This window comes from Pipistrellus kuhlii, unplaced genomic scaffold (genome assembly GCF_014108245.1).
Source record: "Pipistrellus kuhlii isolate mPipKuh1 unplaced genomic scaffold, mPipKuh1.p scaffold_m20_p_3, whole genome shotgun sequence".
Classification (NCBI taxonomy): Eukaryota; Metazoa; Chordata; class Mammalia; order Chiroptera; family Vespertilionidae; genus Pipistrellus; species Pipistrellus kuhlii.
This window is the reverse complement of record NW_023425529.1, coordinates 99499196-99524173: the sequence shown is the minus strand read 5'-3', so window position 1 is coordinate 99524173 and position 24978 is coordinate 99499196. Positions and strand designations below refer to the sequence as shown.

The 24978-nt window shown below is 41.2% G+C and overlaps 1 protein-coding gene across 1 annotated transcript in view; it reads right to left on the bottom strand.

Annotated features, from left to right (window-relative positions):
- Window positions 1-24569: 24569 nt before the first annotated feature.
- SOHLH2 (spermatogenesis and oogenesis specific basic helix-loop-helix 2) overlaps window positions 24570-24978 on the bottom strand; it is an 86639-nt gene continuing 86230 nt past the window's right edge. The window contains exon 11 of the mRNA XM_036457076.2: window positions 24570-24828. Coding sequence (XP_036312969.2) covers window positions 24805-24828 — 24 coding nt within the window. The 3' untranslated portion in view covers window positions 24570-24804. The remainder of the gene's footprint in view (window positions 24829-24978) is intronic.

Here is a 24978-nt window from a genome sequence, read left to right as displayed (position 1 = left end):
ATTATTACAAATGTTCTTCATTTTTTCCCCCTCCATTGCTCCCCTCCACCAGGTTCCCATCCCACCCTCTGCCCTTTCCCACTCCCCATTGTCCTCATCCATAGGTGCACAGTTTATGTTCAGTCTCTTCCCACACCCCCCCACTCTCCTTTTCCCCGAGAATCGTCGGTCCACTCCCCTTCCATACCTCTGATTCTATTATATTCACCAGTTAATATTGTTCATCAGGTTTTTTAATTCCCTTGCCTTTTAGTTTCACTTGTTGATAGTTACATATTTGTTGATAATAATTTTTATCTATCAATATATCTTCTTCCTCTTCCTAAAGAACCCCTTTCAGCAATTCTATAATTCTGGTTTGGCGGTAATGAACTCCTTTAGCTTTTTTTTATTTGTGAAGGTCTTTATCTGGCCTTTGAATCTGAGTGATAGTTTTGCTGGGTAAGTCTATTTCTTTCCTCAGGTGGGGGAAGTTTTCTGTCACTATTTCTTCAAATATGCTTTTGGTATCTTGCTCTTTCTCTTCTTTTGGTTTCCCCATAATTCTGATGTTGGTTCACTTGGAATTGTCCCAGAGGTTTCTTACACTATCTTCAACTTTCTGGATTCTCTTATTTTCTTGCTCCTGTGGAAGAGTGTCCTCTGGCTCTTTGTGTTCCAAATTTTTGACTTGAGTCTTGTGATCTTCCATTCTGATTTAGGACTCTGTATAATATTTTTTATTTCAGACAATGTATTCTTTATTTCTAGTTGATCCCTTTTCATATCCTCATTGGTCTCATTTATTTTATCGGCCTTTTCTAGGAAATTCTTGAAAAACCTTATAAGCGTGGTTTTGAACTATATATCCAGTTGCTTCTTGTCCTCCATTTCTTTTGTTTGTGATCTGTTTCCTTGTCTCGACATTTTCGCTGCTTCCCTGAGTTGGTAGGGTAGCTTTGTGTGCTCAGGTGTCCTATATGGTTCAGTGAGTCAGCCTCCCAGTTACCTGAGGTGGACTTGGTGTAGCCCTTTGTGGGCTGTGTGTGCAGTCTTGTTGTTAAGCTTTGCTTGTTGTTGGTATCACTGGGAAGCATTGATCTCCAACCCATTGGCTGTGAGGATCAGAAGTGTCTCAGCTAGGAGGGTTTCTGTATTCCGCTTGGATGGGGCAGAGTCTCAGGGTAGCACAGCCAAGCTTTGGTGAATTCCGCAAGCTTGGTTGCAGGCGCAAGCACCTCTTTGGTGTAGGCGCAGACAAGCTTTGGATCCCTGTCTGTCCCTCCCTAGGAGAGTCCTATTCACTGTGAACGAAAAAGCTAGCCACTGGAAGGGCTTCTGTGCTCTGCTTGGATGGGGTGGAGTCTCAGGTGGTGCAGACAAGCTTTGGTTTCTGAGTCCCACAGTAATGGCTGCTGGCTTCACACACCTCCGAGAGATCTCTGCCCGCTGCCTGACAGTCTGGCCTCTCCCTGTCTGGGGCCATCTATCAGAGCAAAAGGGTGGTTCTGTTTTTCTCCCAAACAAAAAAGCTAGCCACTGCACATTAGCTGTCTGCCCTTTCCACGCACCAGGAGTAAGCCAGTAGAAAACTCGGCCCGCCCTCTCCACGCTCCGCAAGCAAGCCAGCAGCAAAGTCGGGTGGCCACCTTTCTGCGCACACAGTTCTCCTCACCTTCACAGTTCCTGAGGTTTAGCGCGCCTTCTCTCTCCTTCCCAGATGGTAGAGCCTCCTCTCAGCCAGCCGTCCAGCGCTTCAGGGCGATGTTTCTCCTGTTTTCCAGTTCTAAATTCAAATTTGTTGTTGTCGGCTACATTCAGGTGTCTATCCTATGCCACCATCTTGCTTTCTTGGATTTTCTTATCCACTCATTTCTGATGAGCATTTGGGTTGTTTCCAGATCTCAGCCATTGTAAAGTTTGTTGCATGAACATAGAAGTGCATATATTCTTTCTGACTGGTGTTTCAGGTTTTTTAGGATATATTCCTAGAAGTGAGATCACTAGGTCAAATGGCAATTCCAAATTTAATTATTTGAGGAAACTCCATACTATTTTCCATAATAGTTGCACCAGTCTCCATTTCTACCAGCAGTGTACTAGGGTTCCCTTCCCTCCACATCCTTGCCAGCACTTGTCATTTGTTAACTTAAAAAAAAAAAAAATATATATATATATATATATATATATATATATATATATATATATATATATATAAATATATATATATATATATATATATATATATATATATATATATATATATATAATTGATTTTTTCCAGAGAGGAAGGGAGAGGGATAGAGTCAGAAACATCAATGAGAGAGAAACACCAACCAGCTGCCTCCTGCACAACCCCTACAGGGGGTGTCCCCGCAACCAAAGTGCATGCCCTTGACCAGAATCAAACCTGGGACCTTTCAGCCAACGCTCTATCCACTGAGCCAAACCGGTTTTGGCCATTTGTTAACTTTTTGATGGTAGCCATTCTGACATGTATGAGGTGATACCTTGTTGCCATTTTAATTTGCATATCTCTGATGATCAGTGACTTTGAGCATTTTTATATGTCTGTTGGCTATCTATATGTCTAACATACTTTGGAGAAGTATCTATTTAGGTCCTTTGCCCATTTTTTAATTGGATTGTTTCTCTCCCTTTTGTTAAGTTGTCCTTATATATTTTAGGTATTAACCCTTTATCAGAAATATCATGGCCAAATATATTTTCCCACACAGTGAGCTACCTTTTCATGTTGGTGGTCTCTTTTGCTGTGCACAAACTTTTAGATTGATGTCATCCCATTTGTTTGTTTTCCTTTGATTCTCTCGCCTTAGAAAATGTATCAGTGAAAATACTGTACTATCTGATATCTCAGATTTTACTAGTGATATATGATGTCTCAGATTTTACTAATGTTTTCCCTAGGATTTTTATGGTCTTGTGACTTACATTTAAGTTTTTTAAATCCATTTAGAGTTTATTCTTGTGTGTGGTTTAGGTTGATGGGCTAGTTTCTTTCCTTCCTTCCTTCCTTCCTTCCTTCCTTCCTTCCTTCCTTCCTTCCTTCCTTCCTTCCTTCCTTCCTTCCTTCCTTCCTTCCTTCCTTCCTTCCTTCCTTCCTTCCTTCCTTCCTTTCTTTCTTTCTTTCTTTCTTTCTTCTTTCTTTCTTTCTTTTGCATGTTATCTATCAAGTTTTCCCAACACCATTTGTTGGAGATACTGTCTTTACACAATTGTATGCTCTTGCCTCCTTTGTCAAATATTGAGCACAATGGCTTGAACCAATTTTTAAGGTCTCTCTTCTGTTCCATTGGTCTATATGGCGATTCTTTTATAGTACCAGGCAGTTTTCAAAACAGTAACTTTGAAATATAACTGGATATCTGTTATATTTTTGGTCCCTCTAACTTTGTTCTTTCTCAAGATTGCTACAGCTCTTCATGGTCCATTAAGGTTCCATATAAATTTTTGGAGTATTTGTTCTAAATCTGTGAAATATGCTATTGGTGTTTTAACAGAGATTGCATTGAATCTATGGGTAGTATGGACATTTTTATTCTACCAATCCACAAACATGGTATGTTCTTCCACTTGTGTATATCTTCATCTCTTTTTTCAATATACTGTAGTTTTCTGAGAACAAATATCTTACCTCCTTATTTATTTATAAACAAATAAGTTTATTACTAAGTATCTTATTTTGTTGTTGTTGCAATGTTAAATGCATGTGTTGTTGTTCTTTTTGTTCCTCTTTCTGAGTTTTCATTATTGGTGTATAAAAATGCCATTGAATTCTGAGTGTTAATTTTGTGTCTTGCTACTTTGCTGAATTCATTCATTAAATCTACAATAGTAGTTTCATGGTGGAGACATGGGCTTTTCTATGTACATTACCATGTCATCCTATATAATAAAGTGGTAATATGCAAAATGATACTCATATCCTCACACAAGATGGCCACCTCATGTGGTCAAAGATGGCCGCATAAGATAGCCGACAAAGGAGGGTAGTTGTGGTGATCAGGCCAGCAGGGGAGGGCAATTAGGGGTGACCAGGCCTTCAGGGAAGGGAAGTTGGGGGAACAGGCCTTCAGGGGAGGGCAGTTGGGGGAACCAGGCCTGTAGGGGAAGGCAGTTGGGGGCAGTCAGACCAGCAGGTGGTCAGTTAGGTCTCAATCAGGCTGGTAAGGGAGTGGTTAGGGGGTGATCAGGCTGGCAGGCAGAAGTGGTTAGGAGCAATCAGGCAGTCAGGCAGGTGAATGGTTAGGAGCCAGCAGTCCCAGATTGTGCGAAGGATCAGGCCTTCTGCTAGTTTAGGCCTGATCCCACAGGCCTATAGTGTGGGGATAAAGAGAGTTTTACAATTTAAATACCTTTCAGGTTTCCTTCTTATATGATCACTGTGTCTAGAACTCCAGTACTATGTTAATAAGAGTGGTGAAATCAGACATCTCTTTCTTGTCCCTGTTCTTAGAAGTAATGGCTGTAGTCTTTGTTCATTGAGTCCGATGTTAGCTGTAGGTTTGTCCTATATGGCCTTTATTATTTTTATGTATGATCCCTTTATTCACACATTACTGAGAGTTGCCATAAAAAATGAGTTTTGGATTTTGTCTAATGATTTTTCTGAGTCTACTGATATGACCCTGTGTTTTTTGTCTTTCAAATTATTTATGTGACATATCAAGTTTATTAATTTGCAAATATTGTACCAGCCTTTCATCTCTGGAAGAAATCAAAGTTGGTCATAGTGTATGATTTTTTAAATATAGTTCTGGATCCAAGTTGCTCATATTTTGTTGAGGAATTTTAGCATCTATATTCATTAGGGATATTGCCCTGTATTTCTCTCTTTTTCTTTTTTTTTTTTTTTTTTCTTTTTTTTTTTTTTTTTTTTTTTTTTTTTTTTTTTTTTTTTTTTTTTGTGGTGTCACTATTTGGTTTTGGAATTAGGATAAGGATAATTCTGGCCTCATAAAAAGAGCTTAGAGTGTTTCTTCCTCTTGGATTTAAAAATAAATAAATTGCATAGTATAGTTGTAACTCGTCTTTGAATATTTGGTAAAACTCTTCTGTAAAGTCATCCAGACCAGTGTTTTGTTTTCTGGGAGTTTTTGATGACTGCTTCACTTTCATCAGTTGTTATTGGTCTATGCAGGCTTTCTACTTCTTCCTGACTCAGTTTTTGAAGATTGTATTTTTCTAGAAATTTGTCCATTGCATCCACATTGTCGAGCTTGTTGATATATAGTCATTCATAGTATTTTCTTATAATTCTTTGTATTTCTGGTGTAAGTTATTGCCAGTTTTTGCTTCACTGCTTTCATTTCTGATATTATTTATTTAAGTCCTCTTTCTTTATATTTATTCTTTTTGACTCTGGCTAAAGGTTCATCAATCTTGTTTATCTTTTCAAAGAACAAGCTCTTGGTTTCATTGATTTTTTTTTTTTTTTTTTTTGGGGGGGTGGTATTGGTTTCTCTTAGTCGCTGTCATTTATTTCTGCTGTAATTTTTATTTCTTTTCTTCTGCTTATTCTGGGTTTTTCTTGTTCTCTTTCTAATTCTTTAAGTTGTCAGGTTAAATTGTTTAATATTAATTAATCTTGTTTTTGTGTTTTTGTTGTTATTTTGTTTTAGGAAGGTGTGTAGTGATATGAACTTTCCTCTCAGGACTGCTTTTGCAGTGTCCCAGAGATTTTGTGTTGTTTCGTGTTCATTTTTATTAGTTTTCAGGAAGTTTTAAAATTTATTTCTTAATCTCATTGCTAACCCGTTCATTGTTTAATAACATGCCATTTAGCCCCCAGGTGTTTGATTTTTAGTGTACTGAAGTTGATTTCTAATTTCTTACCATTGTGAACTGAGAAGATGCTTGCTATGATTTTAATTTTCTTGTAGAAACTTGTTTTGTATCCTAACATGTGGTCTATCTTTGACTCATTTCTACTTGAAAAGAGGATATATCCTGCAGATTGGGTTGAATTGTTCTATAAAAGTCAATTAAATCCATCTGACCCAGTGTGTCATTTAGTGTCACCGTTTCCTTGCTAATTTTTTGCCTGTATGATCTATCCAGTGAAATCAGCAGGGTGTTAAAGTCCCCTGCTATGATTCCATTGCTGTCAATCTCTCCTTTAAAACTCTCCAGAAGTGTATATAAATATATACACTTTATATATATATATATATATATATATATATATATATATATATATATATATGTGTGTGTGTGTGTGTGTGTGTGTGTGTGTGTGTGTGTTCCTATATTGGGTGCATATATCTTGTTTTATCAATCCCTTTAGTATTATGTAGTGACTTTTATTATCTCTATTATCGCCTTCATTTTGAAGTCTATTTTGTTAGATATGAGTATTGGTACCCAGCTATGTTTGTTTCAATTTGCATGAAAATTTTTTTTCATCCCTTCACTCTCATCCTGTGTAAGTCTTGTTCTGAGATGGGTATATATGCTTGTAGACAGCATATATTTGGTCATGTTTTCATATCTAGATACCTACCTTATATATTTTGCTTGGAGCATTTAATCTGTTTACATTTAAGGTTATTATTGATAGGTACTTACTTATTACCATTTTAATTCTTTATGCCTATTTCTCCCTCTCTTTCTCTCTATTTCTTCTTATTATTACAGTAGTCCTTCTGTATTTCTTGCAGTTTTGGTGTGGGGTAATAAACTCTTTTAGACTTTTTATTGGCTTGGAAAGCTTGTTATTTCACCATCTATTTTGAATAATTAGCTTTGCTGGATATTAATCTTATTTTCAGGTCCTTGCTTTTCATTACCTTGAATACTTTATGTCATTTCCTTTTGGCCTGGAGAGTTTCTGATGAAAAATTAGCTGAAGCATTATGGGAGATCCTTTGTAGGTAACACATTTTTGTGTCCTTGCTGCCTTTAAAGTTCTCTTTTTCTTTAATTTTTGGCATTTTAATTATGATGCATCTGGATGTGGGCCTGTTTTGGTTCTTCTTGCTCTGTACCTCTTGAACCTATGTGACTTTTTCCTTTGCCAGACTAAGGAAGTTATCTGTCATTATTTCATTACAAGCCAAAGGAAAATCATCAGGGCAAAAATGAAAAAAGATTCCAAGTCAAATCTATAGAAAAGATTCCTTTATTAACTTTTGGTTGTGAATATGTTTGTATATTTTCAGAAAATAACTCCAAGACCATGTGGATTCCTGCAACAGAGATAATTGACAGGACTGATCCAGCCATGAAGAGCTAAGAGAAACAGTCCAGAGTTGGAAGGCACTGACGACCTAATTTAATCTGTTTACATTTAAGGTCACACTAGCAGTCAGCAGCTGTACGTTGCTGCAGGCTGCCCAGGACCAAACCAAAGAGGGTCAGACCTGCTTTACCACCATTTTCCATCATCCAAAACTGAAACTCATTGCTGACATGTACACATAAGGAACAGTTTGACATTGAAATTGGGGCTCAAAAGAACTGTTGGCCTAGAAAGAAACTCACTCAGACTGATTCATTTGCCCCTCAGCATAACCATTATTGCCTGTCTCATTTTTGGTTCTTATAAGTGTATTTCTAGTATCACATGATCTCACACATCTAAGGGAAATAATGAACAACATAAAATGATTAATAAAAACAGACCCAGTGACAGGGAAGCATCCATCAGACTGTCAAACCTCAGAGGGAAGATAGGGGAGGGTGGGGGTAAGGGAGAGAGATCAACCAAAGGACTTAAATGCATGCATATGGGCCTAGCCAGTAGTCATGGACAACAGGGGGTTGGAGGCATGCTTGGGGAGGGGTTTGGGATGGGAATAGGGGAATGAGGACAAATATGTGATACCTTAATCAATAAAAAAATTAAAAAAATAATAAAAGAGGTTCTCTATCCCTTGTTCTCTTTTTTCGCCTTCTCGTATTTCTGTGATGTTAATATTAAGTTTCATGTTGTTCCACAGCTCCCGTAAGCTGTCCTTCTGTTATTTAATTGTTATGGGTTTGTTGGCTCTCTGATTGATTTTTTTTTTTTTCTGCCCTGTCTTCTAATGCACTGATCTGATCCTTGGCTTCCCCTAATGTGCTGTGTATCCCTTTCAATGTATTCTTTATTAGTACTATGTCTTTCTTTATTTCCAACTGGCTTTTTTTGCATAGTAACTTATTTTTCTCATGCTGTTGAGCATTCCTACCATCATTATTCTGAACTTTATTTCTGATAAATTTCTTCTATTTCATTTAGCTCTTTTTCTGAAGAATTTTCTTGTTCTTTCATTTGGGCTATGTGTGTGTCCCTATTTTAACTGCCTATTGGGTTTGTGTCTATGTATTAAGTAGATCTGCTATGATTCCCCATCTCTAGTGTAAGACAAAATCAAATGTTTTTAACTGGCCCTGAGTATTCATTTGGAGCTATCAGCAATCCATAGTTTTTTGCTCCCTCTGCTAGGGCTGGGTGCCTTTGGAAAGGACTAAAATGTTCACCAATGTCTGTTTTTCCTAACCTTGCCCCAGAAGGAGATAAGGTAAAGGCTCAAAGCTTCCAAAGAAATGCAGTCTTGCCTGCAGCCTGATTGTTTTCAGTATTTATTAGACTATCAACCACGCAGTGGTGGGAGAGTTTTTCCAACAGGGTAAGGCAATTGTTTCCACCCCAGGCAAAAGCTGCCTGGGTGGTAATGGTCTGCTGAAGAAAGGCGTCCGCTGCAGTATGAGGGGATGACTCAGCACAGTAAACAAGAGTGGCTGCCTCCTTAGCTCTAACTCCAGGCCCTCCAACTCTGGATTCTGCTCATGCAGCTGCTGTCCACTCATGAAGCCCAAGATGAATGGCTGCTCATAAAGGTCTGTGTGTTGGTCCTTTAAGAGTGTACCTGCAAATCCAACTATTTCTACCCAGCAGACAGTTGCCCTGGTGCTTTTTACATACATGTTATGTGGGCTCCTTTCTTAGTGCTGGTGCTCTGAGCTGTGGAGCCCAGCTTGGGGTTTAGACCCTAGAGTCCTAAATAGAACTCTCACTTCTGAGATATCTCTCTGCAACTTCAGCTGCTGTCTGTGGGAGACCCCCCCAACTTCAGCTGCTGTCTGTGGGAGACCCCCCCAACTTCAGCTGCTGTCTGTGGGAGACCCCCCCAACTTCAGCTGCTGTCTGTGGGAGACCCCCCCCCCCAACTTCAGCTGCTGTCTGTGGGAGCCACCTCTTTTCCCCTCCTCCCCCCTGTCCTTTCACAACTCCATACTTTTTATCAGTCTCTATGAAGTCTCCACTTTTTGTCCTTGATTTTCAGGATTCTCTCCAGCTAGTCTTCAGTTAATTATTCAGGATGGTTTTTCTATCGGGTCTAGTAATAATTAATGTCGTTTTAAACATTCGTTTAAAATCTTGCTTGGCGTTGACTTGTATTGACATAACCTTCAAACACGTGGTATCTACAGAACGTGTGAAGTGCAATTAACAAGTTTTGCTTGAAAAAGTTTGTGTTTGGTTTGGTTTTTGTTGCAAAACTAGGGCTAAGAAGATGGCGGATGAAGAGCATATTCGGCACTGCATGCTTTACGAGTTCCAATTAGGAAGAAAAGCAAGTGAGGCTGCAAAAAACATCTGTAGTGCTCTTGGTCAAGATGCAGTTAGCGCCAGAAAATGCCAGCGTTGGTTTGAGAAATTTCTCGAGGGAAATTTTTCGTTAGATGACAAGAGTGGTCGAGGCCATGTGTCCAATTTTGATCAAGAAGCTCTTCAAGCTCTTTTGGTGCAAAATCCTCAAATTACCCAACAAGAGCTTGCAACAACTTTATTATTATTTTTTAAATAAGTTTTTATTGTTCATATTATTACAAATGTTCCTTCCCCCCCCCCACCATTGCTCTCCTCCACCAGATTCCCACCCCACCCTCTGCCCTTTCCCCACTCCCCATTGTCCTCATCCATAGGTGCACAGTTTATGTTCAGTCTCTTCCCATGCCCCCCTCTCCCCTTTTCCCCAAGAATCGTCAGTTCACTCCCCTTCCATACCTCTGATTCTATTATATTCAACAGTTACTATTGTTCATCAGATTTTTTTTAATTCCGTTGATTTTTAGATTCACTTGTTGATAGTTACGTATTTGTTGTTCATAATTTTTATCTTTGTTTACTTTCTCTTCTGAAAAAACCCCCATCAGCAATTCATATAATTCTGGTTTGGTGTTGATGAACTCCTTTAGCTTTTTTTTATTAGTGAAGCTCTTTATCTGACCTTCGATTCTGAGTGATAGCTTTGCTGGATAGATTATCTTTGGCTGTAGGTTCTTACTATTCATCACCTTGAATATTTCTTGCCATTCCCTTCTGGCCTGCATGGTTTCTGTTGAGAAGTCAGCTGATAATCGTATAGGTGCTCCTTTATAGGTAACTACCTTCTTTGCTCTTGCTTCTTTTAATATTCTCTCTTTGTCTTTTGCTCTTGGAATTTTAAGTATGATGTGTCTTGGTGTGGTCTTTTTTGGATTTCTTTTGTTTGGAGTTCTGTGCGCTTCCTGGACTTGTAAGTCTAATTCTTTCCCCAGGTGGGGGAAGTTTTCTGTCACTATTTCTTTCAGTATGTTTTCGATATCTTGCTCTCTCTCATCTTCTGGGACCCCCATAATTCTGATGTTGGTTTGCTTGAAGTTGTCCCAGAGGTTTCTTACATTATCTTCAATTTTCTGGATTCTCTTGCCTTCTAGCTTCTGTGGAGGAGTGTCTTCTCCTCTGTATGTTCCAAATCTTTGACTTGATTCTTGCGATCTTCCATTCTGTTTTTAGGACTCTGTATAATATTTTTTATTTCAGGTAATGTATTCTTTATTTCTTGTTGATCCCTTATCATTTCTTCTTGATCCTTTATCATTTCTTGATGACTCCTTATTAATTCTAGTTGATCTCTTTTCATATCCTCATAGGTCTTATCCATCTTTTCTAGAAAATTCTTGAAAAACCTTATAAGCGTAGATTTGAACTCTATATCCAGACGCTTTTTGTCCTCCATTTCTTTCGTTTGTAATCTATTTTGTTGTCGCATTTCACAGTTACAGATGGGACGGGGTTTCAGGGTGGAGCCTGCAGCTTTGGCTTCCGTCAGCCCCGCCCTATGCGGGTCCTTCAGTGCTCGCTGCCAGCGCCTCTGAGAGAAAGGTGCCCTCGATTTTTGCCTGCTACCAAAGAGTCTATGCTCTCCCCCAATGAGCACGGTATTGGGGTTCAGTTCAGTTGGAAGTGGAGTTGGAGGTGGCGTTCAAAGCAGTCTGAAGCCCCAGTCTCCTTCCCGTCAGGGAGATCCCGCGGCACAGCCGACCGCCCCTTCTCTGCGTGCAGTGTGCGCGCCGCCGGGACCTCCTTTTGTCGCTCCCCGGGGTTCTGCCTTTCAGCCCAGCTCCCTATGGCTGAGCCTGAGTCCCCGGGGTCTGGCCTAGAACTGGGGTTCAGAGCAGTCGGGGGCCCAGCACAGTCGGAGTTTTATCTCCTTTCCACTAGGGAACGCCCGCCAGGCACTCGGCCTCCCTCCTCTCCTGCTCCGTCCTCTCTGCATGCCGCGTCTCCGTACCTTGGGCTTTTCCAGCTCCTCCGCGCCTCCTTCTGGTTTTCTCCTTGCTTCTCACTGTAGAATTTCCAGTCAGTCAACCTTCCTGTAGTTCTGGGCAATGTCCGTTTTATATTTTAGTTGTTTTTTATTGAAATTGTGTGTGGCTGCGGCTAGGTGTTCACCTGTGCGCAGCCATCTTGGATCCTCCTCGCGACAACTTTAAATTGTTCACAAAAAACAATTTCCGATCAATTGCGTGCACTTGGCAAAGTCCAAAAGTTTGGAAAATGGGTTCCTCATGAGTTGACCAACAACAACCGTAATCAAAGAGTCACAATTTGCAGTTCGCTCCTTTCTCGTCAAAACAGTTTGCCGTTTTTAGAGAAAATTGTTACCGGAGATGAACAATGGGTGCTGTATGTTAATTTGAAAAGGCGGCCTCAATGGTTGGACAAAAATGAGGCTCCGCAGCCCACGCCAAAACCTGACTTGCATGCGAAAAAAGTGATGTGTGTTTGGTGGAATTTTAAAGGAATTCTTCATTATGAACTTTTACCATCTACCCAAACCATTACAAGTGCAGTGTATAGTGCCCAATTGGAAAGGTTAGCCCAAGCTTTAAGAGAAAAAGAACCCGCGCTGATTAATCGGAAGGGCGTAATTCTTCACCACGATAACGCACGACCGCATACTGCAAGAATCACTGCTGAAAAACTGCGCCAGTTGGAATGGGAAGTTCTCCCTCAACTTGCATATTCTCCTGATATTGCCCCTTCTGATTACCATTTGTTTCGTTCTTTGCAAAACTTTCTTCTTGGAAAAAAATTTAATAATGAAGAATGCCTCAAAAATGCATTGACTGAATTTTTTGCATCAAAATCACAAGAATTTTACAACAGAGGGATTAAAATGCTTCCTGAGTGTTGGGCACAAGTAGTAGAAAACAACGGCAACTATATTGTTGATTAAATTTTGTTGTATTGTTTAAATAAATTTGATTTTAAAAAGTATCAATATTAGAAAACGACATTAATTATTACTAGACCTAATAGATTTTAGCTGCAATTCCAGTTTGGTCCTGGGAGAGTGTCAGTGTACCTTCCATTTTGGAACCTCTACCTTATATTCTAATTCACTGCTTCAGTTCTCAGCTTCTTCAAATCAATTGCTGATTTCTTCTTAGGTATTCTTTATTACAGTTATGTCATTCTTCATTTATAATTAATTCTTATTTATGGTTTCTTCATCTTTGTTCACGCTTATGAAGTTCCCACCAAGTTTTTTAAACTTTTCATTAAGTTGCTTATAGTTCTAAGTTGTTTGAGCATCCTTGTAGCCATAACTTTGAACTCATTATCTGGTAAATTGCTTGCCTTTATTTCATATTTCTTTTCCTGGTGATTCTTCCTTTTCTTGTATTTGGAGTCTATTACTTTGTCTCCCTATTTTAATGGGTCTGGTCTTCCAGGAATACCAGATCAGGTGTACCTGGTTGAGATGGCATGTCCATATCTTCTAGAGTGTTGTGTTCCGGGAGCTGGTCTGAAATATGCCATGGAAGCAGTGGAGGCAGGGGCAGTTGTCCAGGGGCACTGGGTTAGGTGCACTTGGTGGTGGTGACAAGTTTATGCATCTGGGGGTATTGTGTCAGAATGGCAGGAACAGGTTTTCTATATCAAGGCTGTGGGGACAGTCATCTAGGGGCACTAGGTCAGATGCATCAGATCTCTGTATCCTGGCTATTCTTGTTTTTATACTCCAACCTAATATATACATGGCTATGGGAAATGTATTATATTTTCCTATAGTTTCTAGTTCAAAATGGAGATGACCTTTAGATCTATGACCTTTAGAAATAATTTTCACAGTGCTTTCATTGTTGAGACCTGTTACTGGGGTGTTGGGATTAAAAAGGGCGTGGAATCTCTTAAGTCCGAAGCCAGGGAATTTTTGAAATTTGGCTATTATTTTAAAGGATACAAGAACATAGCCTGATACAAACTGTTAGGAGGAGGAATTTAATCTTTTGGAGAATACACCACTCCCATACCTTTGCATAACCTTGACTATTTAGGGAAGAAATCAGTTTGCAGAGACTTCCTGGGATACATAATTTGGCAGATATCTTTTCAAAACAGGTTTACTTGTTCCTGTTTATTTTTATTATTTTATTTATTATTTTTTAATAAATCTTTATTGTTCATATTATTACAAATGTTCCTCATTTTTCCCCCCTCCATTGCTCCCCTCCACCCAGTTCCCACCCCACATTGTCCTTATCCATAGGTGCACAGTTTATGTTCAGTCTCTTCCCACACTCCCCACTCCCCTTTTCCCCGCGAATCATCAGTTCACTCCCCTTCCATACCTCTGCTTCCATTATATTCACCAGTTAATACTGTTCATCAGATTTTTTAATTCCCTTGGTTTTTAGATTCACTTGTTGATAGTTACATATTTGTTGTTCATAATTTTTATCTTTATTTTTTCCCTCTTTCTAAAGAACCCCCTTCAGCAATTCATATAATTCTGGTTTGGTGGTGATGAACTCCTTTAGCTTTTTTTTATTTGTGAAGCTCTTTATCTGGCCTTCGATTCTGAGTGATAGCTTTACTGGGTAGGGTATTTTTGGCTGTAGGTTCTTGCTGTTCATAACCTGGAATATTTCTTACCATTCCCATCTGGCCTGCATGGTTTCTGTTGAGAAATCAGCTGACAATCATATGGGTGCTCCTTTATAGGTAACTACCTGCTTTTCTCCTGCTGATTTTAATATTCTCTCTTTGTCTTTTGCTCTTGGCATTTCAATTCTGATGTGTCTTGGTGTGGTCCTCTTTGGATTCCTTTCATTTGGGGTTCTGTGTGCTTCCTGGACTAGTAAGTCTAATTCTTTCACCAGGTGGGGGAAGTTTTCTGTCACTATTTCTTCAAATATGCTTTTGGTATCTTGCTCTTTCTCTTCTTTTTTTTTCTTTTTTTAATATATTTTATTGATTTTGTACAGAGAGGAATGGAGAGAGATAGAGAGTTAGAAACATCGATGAGAGAGAGTCATCGATCAGCTGCCTCTTGCACACCCCCTACTGGGGATATGCCTGCAACCAAGGTACATGCCCTTGACCGGAATCGAACCCGGGACCCTTCATTCCCCAAGCCAACGCTCTATCCATTGAGCCAAACCGGTCTCGGCTCTTTCTCTTCTTTTGGTTTCCCCATAATTCTGATGTTGGTTCACTTGAAATTGTCCCAGAGGTTTCTTACACTATCCTCAACTTTCTCTTATCTTCTTGCTTCTGTGGAGGAGTGTCCTCTGGCTCTTTGTGTTTCACATCTTTGTCTTGATTCTTGCAATCTTCCAGATTGTTTTTAGGACTCTGTATAATATTTTTTATTTCAGACAATGTATTCTTTATTTCTAGTTGATCCCTTTTTATTTCTAGTTGATCCCTTTGCATATCCTCCTAGGTCTTGTCTATTTTATCGGCCTTTTTTAGGAAATTCTTGAAAAACCTTATAACTGTAGTTTTGAACTCAATGTCCATTCTTTTACTATACTCCATCTCCTTCCTTTGTGTCCTACCTCTTCTCTGCATTTTAGCTTCTTTCCTGGTTTGATGAATAGTTTTATGTGCTAGGTGTTCTGGTAGAGCCCAATAACACAGCCATCCCAGTTACCTGAGGTGGACAGTCTTGGTGTAGCCCTTTGTGGGCTGTGTGTGCAGTCTTGTTGTTAAGTCTTGCTTGTTGTTGGTATCACTGGGAAGTGTTGATCTCCAAGCCAATTGGCTGTGAGGATCAGCAGTGTCTCAGCTAGGAGGGCTTCTGTACTCCCCTTGGATGGGGTGGAGTCTCAGGTGGCGCAGACAAGCTTTGGTGAGTCCTGCAAGATTGGTTACAGGCACATGAACCTCTTTGTTATAGGCGCAGACAAGCTTTGGATTCGTCCATCCTCAGGAGAGTCCTATTTGTGGCGAACGAGAAAGCCAGCTTCGGGAGGGCTTCCGTGCTCTGTTGGATGGCGCAGAGTCTCAGGGTGGTACAGACAAACTTTGGTTTCCCGTCCGTCCTTCCCTGAGTCCTGCAGTAATGGCCACTGACTTCACACACCTCTGAGAGATCTCTGCCCATTGCCTGACAGTCTGGCCTCTCTCTGACTGGGGCTATCTATCAGAGCAATAGGGTGGTTCTGTTTTCCTCCTGAACAAGAAAGCCAGCTGCTCATTAGCCGTCTGCCCTCTCTGTGCCACAAATAAGCCAGCAGCGAACTTGTGTGGCCGCCTTTTCCTGCACACAGATCTTCGCACCTTCACAGTTCTTGAGGCTCAGCATGCCTTCTCTCTCCTTCCTGAATGATAGAGCCTCCTCTCAGCCAGCCATCTGGTGCTTCAGGGCAATGTTTCCCCGTTTTCCAGTTCTAAATTCAAAATTGTTGTGGTAGGCTGCATTCAGGTGTCTATCCTATGCCACCATCTTGGTTTCTTCCACTGATAAAGTTTTTTTTTTTTAATCAATCTTTATTGTTCATATTGTTACAAAGGTTCCTCATTTCTTCCCCCCTCCACCAGGTTCCCACCCCACCCTCCGCCCCCTCCCTATCCCCCATTGTCCTCATTTATAGGTGCACAGTTTATGTTCAGTCTCTTCCTCCCTCCCTTTCCCCAATAGTAAATCCCTTTTCAGATAGTAAATCTGTTACTTAGCATTTTCTTATATCAATAATACCACCACATGCCCAATGATACATTTCACACAAAAGACATTTCCAAATAGGTCAACCAGACTCATCCAGGCCCCACCCAAGGCACTCACAGATCAACACCCCAGCCCTATACTAACTCAACACATCCAGATCTAAGCCTTCATCACTTGATTCAGCAGACCCTCAAGTTCCCACAAAAGTTTCCAGCCATGTCTGAGAGGCCGCCGTGGGGCAGGGGCAGGCGAGAAGCGAGCTGTTTTGGGCCTGGCTGCTTTGGGCCTGGCCTCTGTTGCTCTGGTTCGTTCCACAACCAGCTGCTCCGGGTCTGGTCACCGCCGCTCCCGAACTATTAATAGTTGCTCTGGACCTGGCTGCTGCTGCTCCAGGCCTGGCCGCACCTGACCTGGCTACTCTGGTTTCAGCTGCTCCAGGCCTGGCCGCTCCCAGCCTGGCAGCTGCTGCTCCGGGCCTGGCCGCACCAGACCCAGCTGCTCTGGGCCTGGCCGCTCCCAGCCTGGCAGCTGCTGCTCCGGGCCTGGCTGCTCCCAGCCAGGCAGCTGCTGCTCCGGGCCTGGCCGTACCAGACCTGGCTTCTCCGGGCCTGGCCGCTCCCAGCCTGGCAACCGCTGCTCCGGGCCTGGCTGCACCTGACCCGGCTGCTCCAGGCCTGGCCGCTCCCAGCCTGGCAACCGCTGCTCTGGGCCTGGCCGCTCCCAGCCTGGCAGCCGCTGCTTCAGGCCTGGCCGCTCCCAACCTGGCAGCCGCTGCTCCAGGCCTGGCCACTCTCAGCCTGGCAGCCGCTGCTCCAGGCCTCGCCGCACCAGACCCGGCTACTCCGGGCCTGGCCGCTCCCAGCCTGGCAGCCGCTGCTCCGGGCCTGCCCACACCAGACCCGGCTGCTCCAGGCCTAGCCGCTCCCAGCCTGGCAGCCACTGCTCCGGGCCTGGCCGCTCCCAACCTGGCAGCTGCTGCTCCGGGCCTGGCCGCCCCAGACCCGGCTGCTCCAGGCCTGGTGGCTCCCAGCCTGGCAGCTGCTGCTCCGGGCCTGGCTGCACCAGACCCGGCTGCTCTGGGCCCGGCTGCCCCGGGCCCGGCTGCTCTGAGTCTGGCCACTCCCAGCCTGGATGCTTCGGGCTTGGCTACTGCTCTTCTGGACCCGGCTGCTCCCAACCCGGCTGCTCTGGGCCTGGCTTCTCCAGGTCCGGCCACTCCGGGTCTGGGTATTCCTGGACTGGCCACTCTGGGCTTGGCTGCCTCCACCTCAGGTCTGGCTGCTCCAGTGCTGGCTGTTGTTGCTCTGGTTCTGGCTGCTGCTGCTCTGGGGCCTGGCTGTTGCTGCTCCGGGCCCGGTTGCCATTGCTTTGTGCCTGGGCACTCTAGGCCTGGCCGCCGCTGTTCCAACATTCTGTCTTTAGGCTTTTTTTCAGCTCCTCTGATTTTCCTTCTGGTTTTCTCTTTCCTTCTTTTTTTTTTTTTTTTTTTTTTTTTTAAATATATTTTATTGACTTTTGTACAGAGAGGAAGGTAGAGAGATAGAGAGCTAGAAACATCAATGAGAGAGAGTCATGGATCAGCTGCCTCTTGCACACCCCCTACTGGGGATATGCCCGCAACCATGCCCTTGACCGGAATCGAACCCGGGGCCCTTCAGTCCCCAAGCCGACACTCTATCCATTGAGCCAAACCGGTCCCGGCTCTTTCCTTCTTGTTGTAGAATTTTCAGTCAGTCGATTACCTGTAGCTCTGGGCGATGTCCACTCTACATTTTAGTTGTATTCCATTGAAATTGTTGTGTGCTGCTGCGGTTAGGTGTCTACCAGAGCAGCCATCTTGGATCCTCTCTCCACTGATAAAGTTTTAATCTCCAATATCTACAGAAAATTTATACAACTTAATAAAAGGAAGATAAGTGATCCAATAAAAAAAATGGGAAATGATCTAAATAGAATCTTTTCAAAAAACAGAAGGAAGGCCAAAAGGCACATGAAAACATGCTCACAATCACTAATTATTGGAGAGATGCAAATCAAAATGACAATTCGGTACCATCACACACCTGTCAGAATGGCTATCAACAATTCAACAAATAAGTATTGGCGAGGTTACAGAGAAAAGGGAGTCCTCTTGCACTGCTGGTGGGAATGCAGACTGGTGCAACCACTGTGGAGAACAGTATGGAGTTTCCTCAAAAAAACTAAAAATGGAACTCCCATTGATCCAGTAATCTCACTCCTAAGAATAGATCCTAAGAAATTAGAAACACCAATCATAAAGGATATATGCACCTATATGTTCATAGCAGCATGATAGCTAAGGATTAGAAACAGTCTAGGTGCCCATCAGCAGATGACTGTTTTAAAAAAACTATGGTACATCTACACAATGGAATACTATGCTGACATAAAAATGAAAGAATTCTTACCATTTGCACAACCTGAATGAAAATGGAGAACATTATGCTAAGTGAAATAAGCCAGTAAATGAAAGAAAGATACCACATGATCTCACTGATTTGTGGGTAATAAAGAACATTATAAACTGATTAACAAAACGATAGATACAGAGGCAGTAAAGCATCAAACAGACTGTCAAATTATAGCAGAAAGTTTAGGGAGAGTTGGGTGAGATAAGAGATCAACCAAAGGACTTGTATGCATGCATATAATCATAATCAATGGAAACAAAACACAGGGGGGTGAGGGCATGTATGGGAATGGGGTGGGGAGGCAATGATAAGATATGTACACATATAATACCTTAATTTTTTAAATGGGAAGGGGGAAGAAGAATAAAAAATAAAGTCACTGAAGCTGGTATAGTAATCCTTACAATGCACTCTCTGATTATGTAAATATCATGACAGCAATGAGGCACCAGAAAAAGTTCAACCATAATAATGTCTTGTGGCCCTTGACTGTCTTTCTCTGTTCTTGCCTACCTTCTTGCTCCAATATTCCCCATCCCACACCTGAATCTTATGCACAAACATATAGAATTACCTCCACTTCTCCAAAGTCTATTCCCTGGTACCATTATAAATGCAGTTCTATCTGTTGAAAAACTCATCTCCTGAACCTGAACTCTTAGCTTAGCTATGCCTACTGGTCCTTAAAAATCTCACCATCATCATTACACAATTATAACTAATACTAGAGGCCAGGTACATGAAATTCCTGCATTAGGGAGGTTGTGTCCCTCAGCCCAGGCTATACCATCTCCAATCTGGGACTCTTCAGAGGATGTCTGACTATTGGTGTAGATCTGATCCCAAACAGGCAGTCAGACATCCCTCTTACAATCCGGGACTCTTGGCTCTCAACCACTCGCTTGCCTGCCAGCCTGATCACCCCTAACCTGATCAATACTTACCTGCTCCTCTGTTGGCCCAATTGCCCCCAACTGCCCTCCCCTGCTGGCCTGGTCATCCCCAACTGCCCTCCCTTGCTGACCTGATTGCCCACAACTATCCTCACCTGCTGGCCATCTTGTGGCGGTCATTTTTTACCACATGGGGGCAGCCATCTTATGAAAGGGCGGAAGTGTTAATTTTCATATTACCTCTTTATTATTGATATATAGGATGTATTAAGTGATTACTATGTAATAGGCATTATTTTAAGGACTTTTACTAGTATTTCATATAGTTTTTACAACAACCTGAAGAGGTAAGTACTGTTATCATGTTTTAGAGATGAGGTCTACTACATCACTATCCCCCAAGGCCTCACATGTATTTCTAGAATGGTACCCTAGGAAAACTTGGTATTTCCTCCTTTCATAGCATTTAACAAACTATTACACTTCTGTTTTACCTGTCTCTTCTAGTAGACTCTAAGTTTCTAGACATAGACGTAAAAAAGACAATGCCTTATATATAGGTGTCCCCAAAAATGTATACACAGTTTGAATTATTATTCAGTATTTATTAATATACATTTCATTTTCAAAATTTAAATGGTCTACAGAAATGAATATTTTTTTATTAATGCCTGTTTTCAAACTGATGGCTGTTCTAGTCCAGGCACTGTGAATAATGTAAAGCAATGGAATTACAAATATGCAAATTGACCCTCATGTTCTCACATCACCAGTTGGCAGCACCCATGTCATCACAAGATGGCTATCCCCATATCATCACAAGATGGCCAGCAGGGGAGGGCAGTTGGGGGCTATCACGTTGGCAGGCAAAGGGGTTAGGGGTGATCAGGCAGGCAACCAGGTGAGTTATTAAGAGCCAGCAGTCCCGAATTGTGAGAGGGATGCCCAACTGCCAGATTAGGCCCAATCCCACAGGCAGTCAGTCTTCTCCCGAGGGGTTCCAAATTAGAGAGGGTGCAGGCTGGGCTGAGGGACACCCTCCTCCAGTGCACAAATTTAGTGTACCAGGCCTCTAGTCAAGAATAATTTTGTTCAGTATTTCTGCACCCTCAATTCATCAACTGTTGCCAGTTTTGTACCATAAATTTTATATTTTATGTATTCCCATAAAAAAGTCTAGCAGAGGGGGTCTAAGAGGTACATCTATATTACTTTCAATAATAAAGATTATATATATATATATATATATATATATATATATATATATATATATTCTTTGTTCAAAGCATAGTCTGGCTTCAGTCGTAATTTCAAATCAGTTAAACCTAAAAAGGAGTAAAAATTAAATGAGTTATCAGATGCTAATGTTTCTTTTCCTTTTTCTTTTCCTTTTTATGGGGGGGGGGGGCACTGTGAATAATTTTAATGGCAGTGTTTGTTTGTATTTCAACTGCATTTTCAAACTTCCAATAGCATTTTAGGAAGAAGTTTATTTGTTTGGCTATAAAGAAACATCAATTAAATTATCAATTGTTAAAATGTGTATACATGTTTTGGGACACCCTCTATATGTTAGGTTTGATTGAGCAATTGAGTTGATACCCTTCCCCCAGGAACTGGCTTTTCAGGTGATTTCACTATGGACATTCCCTTTGCTGAAGACTGCTTTTCACTTGCGGTGACCACATTATATTCTCTCACCTCCGGGTATTCATAAAGAAGTCTCGGCCCAGAAAAAATCCCTCCAAAAGGCCTTTAAAAGCCACTGACTCCCCTCACTGGGTGCTGGAGCCATCCAGGCTCAGCCACCTGGTGTGCAGATGATCGAATAAATTTGTAATCCCTCACCACTCTGGCCTCATGCATTCCTCCTTCGTTGATCTAACACTATAGTTGTATTTCCAGCACTCAAAACAATGCTGGTCAAATAAACAATTACTGAACAAATTAATAAACAACTGATATTTGAGTTGTTCAGCATTTGAGTGTCCTCCATTGAATATTCATTTTGTTTCCAAATATTACTAATTCCTGTCATTTCTGCCCTATGGTAATGGGCAAGAAATAGGTGTAAAATAATACACATCAATAAAAACGACAATGATGGCCAAATATCAACTTTCACTCTTCCCTATCTTTTGACTTCAAAGTGCTTGACTATGTCTGATGATTTTTATTTTCAGTCATACACATGTTCAAGCCCTTCCTTTCTCTTGGCTACTCATTTACCTATGTCTTTGTGTGTGTGTGTAGGGTGGGGGGGACACCTCACCTGCACCTGTTGCTTGTGGAGTGGAGTTTTTTTGTTTTTGTTTTTTTAAATATATTTTATTGATTTTTTACAGAGAGGAAGGGAGAGGAATAGAGAGCTAGAAACATTGATGAGAGAGAAACATCGACCAGCTGCCTCCTGCACACCCCCCACTGGGGATGTGCCCACAACCAAGATACATGCCCCTGACCAGAATCGAACCTGGGACCCTTCAGTCCACAGGCCGATGCTCTATCCACTGAGCCAAACCGGTTCCAGCTGGAATTCTTATGATATTCCAAGAAAAGGAATTTTATATAGATAGGATGAGATATGGTAGAAAGCTTTATTTCTGTGGAATCATACCCCTGAGATTCCAAGATTAATTCCCCTTTGTGCCACCAAGGAAGAAGTCCCATTTTGCCTTTAGTAGGCCTAAAATCAGAGCCAGTGTCCAGAATTTCCTTTCTATATTTGCACACTCCAGTCCAGCATCAAGCTAGCTTAATTTGTATTTCTTACTGCAAATCACTAGTCCATTGAGTATGAGGTCCACATGGCTGTGGGCCATATGGATGAATGCAAGGAAGTGGTACAAGAGAGTCCCACAATGCCCTAACCAGTTTGGCTCAATGGATAGTGTCAGCCTGTAGACTCAAGGGTCCCAGGTTTGATTCTGGTCAAGGGCATGTACCTTGGTTGTGGGCACATCCCTAGTAGGAGGTTTTCAGGAAGCAGCTGATTGATGTTTCTCTCTCATCAATGTTTCTAACTCTCTATCCCTCTCCCTTCCTCTCTGTAAAAAAATCAATTAAAAAAATCTTTAAAAAAAAAATGAGAAAGTGAGCCCCACAAACCAAGAGCCAAGAGAGAGTGAATTCCATTGTTTAAGGAATTATGTATTCCCAAATTTTTGCAGGCTTGCTTTGGCTGAACCCATTCTAGTAAATCCATGGTTCCAAAGGCTTGACCAACAGGCAAGTACCTTCCCTATTTCACTCCAGCTTCACTGTGCATGCATTGATCTCTCCTTTGTTGCACAGCTTCCCCCAGCGATTCTGCAGGGAATGGGCTAGACGTTCCCTGAGGAGTGTGCAATTGAAGCTTCCTGGTGAATTTATCGAAATGATATGCTTAAAGTGTCTGGCCTCCCTTTTTGTTTCTTTCCTATTATTAATAACTAGCTAATTAAAAGTATATCAGAAATGAAATTTTAGTATCAGAAATTAATTTTGGACATTGCATGAAGTTTGAGATCATGGAAACCAGCTTTGGGGAAAAAAAAAAAAAACCCACACACAAAAAACCCCCCAAAGTTTTAACAATAGATCTGGTAGCCTCCTATTCACTCATATAACAATAAGAAAAAAGAGGATTGAGACTAGCTTGTAGACAGGATCTATGGGTTGTTCTTTATAGGCCCTCTGTTGAATTATCAGCCACAGACTGTCTCTTACAGTCCACATGTGGATCTAGGGAAACTATGATGCACAGAAAAGTCCCAGTAGCAATTAAGACCAGCTGTGAATGTATAAAGATATCTCAGTGCACAAAATACCTCAACATATTCTCTTACAATGTCGAAGCAATTACTCCTAAAGGCAAGATTATGAAAAGTCAGCACACATCTATACTAATAAAAGGGTAATATGCTAATTTAGACCAAGAGACCTTCTGGGAGACCAGTCAGGGAGGGCAGTTGGGGGCCATGAGGCTAACGGGGGTGGGGGTGGGGAGGGGGGCAGTTGAGGGTGAGCAAGGCGACGGGGGTGGGGGCAGTTGGAAGCAAGCATGGTGGCAGGCAGAGTGGTTAGGGGTGATCAGGCAGGCAGGCAGGTGAGCCGTTAGGAGCCAGGTGAGCCGTTAGGAGCCAGTGGTCCCAGATTAGAGGGTGCAGGCCGGGCTGAGGGACACCCCTGCCCGCCCCCCTGCCCTGTGCAAGAATTTCATGTACTGAGCCACTAGTTTGTAATAATATGCATAAAATGTTAGTTGGAAATTTTTAGTTTCTTTATAGTTTTTCAAACATCCAAAAATTCTTTTAAGGCACCCTCAAAGGAAAGTTTTATAATTTAGCATGAAAATTAGGCTCTTAAAGTAAATTTTAAATTTCTCAAAAATAAAAATCTCACAACATTAAATTCCCTACATAGTACTACTAAAAGTGGAAACACATATTTATTAAATAAATAAAAATTGATTACCATTTTCAGGGTCAAAACTGAACATTTAATTATAAAACGTACTAAGCATAAGAACATTTAGAGGAAAAATGAAACAAAAACATTTCTCCCCTTATTATCAATAGCCTTTTCAAATGTCTAATAGAGAGGAAGAAATGGAAAACAAACAACAACAAAATATTTGCTGGTCTGTAACAAGATTCTAAGGAAAAAATTATGTATTAGTTATTATTTCATTCAAGGGATTATGAGATGCAAAAACAAACACATCAATTTTCTTATCAATAGTCAAGTGGGAAGGCAAACACCTCTCTCAAATTATGATATCTTAGTGAATGGTGAATAAAGGAAACTCTAAATATCAAATCTACCAAAACAAACAAACAAAAAACAAAAGAAACACACATCTAGAAATAAGTGACAATGATTCAGTAAAACTAGATATAATCAAGTTGCAATATAGTATTTGTGTCTTCAGTGACACTTGTATCCATGTACCTCCCCAATTATATAACTTTATCAAATTTATGTGGATCTTCTTTATAGTGTACTATTTACATGAAATGTGGGATATTTTTTGAGGAGAAAGATGGTCTGGGTCATCTAGGCCATTTGTTCTTGCAGCTTTCTGGTTAAGGGAAAGCATATGTCTAGCATATTTGCTGCCTTTTTTATATCTGCAGAAACTTTTAGCACATTTATGGGAAGACATACAATACACTCTTGAAATTAGGTCTCTGGATGTAGCTTTCAAGATCATTCTTTATTCCATTCTTCCTGGGTGATCAAATTGCACCAAAAAGGTGGTCTAGAATGTAAATTTCAAACATGCTATTGATAGGCCCAGAACTGTTGCTGCAAAAGGGGAAAAAAAAAACACATTAATTGAATTCTGGCTGGTTCTTACTCATAATGTAATAAATATGTTTTCTATGTCCTAAAGCAATATGAATTGATTCTGTAAAACGATGTGAAATATTCTGATGAGTAATCCCACAAGTTTTA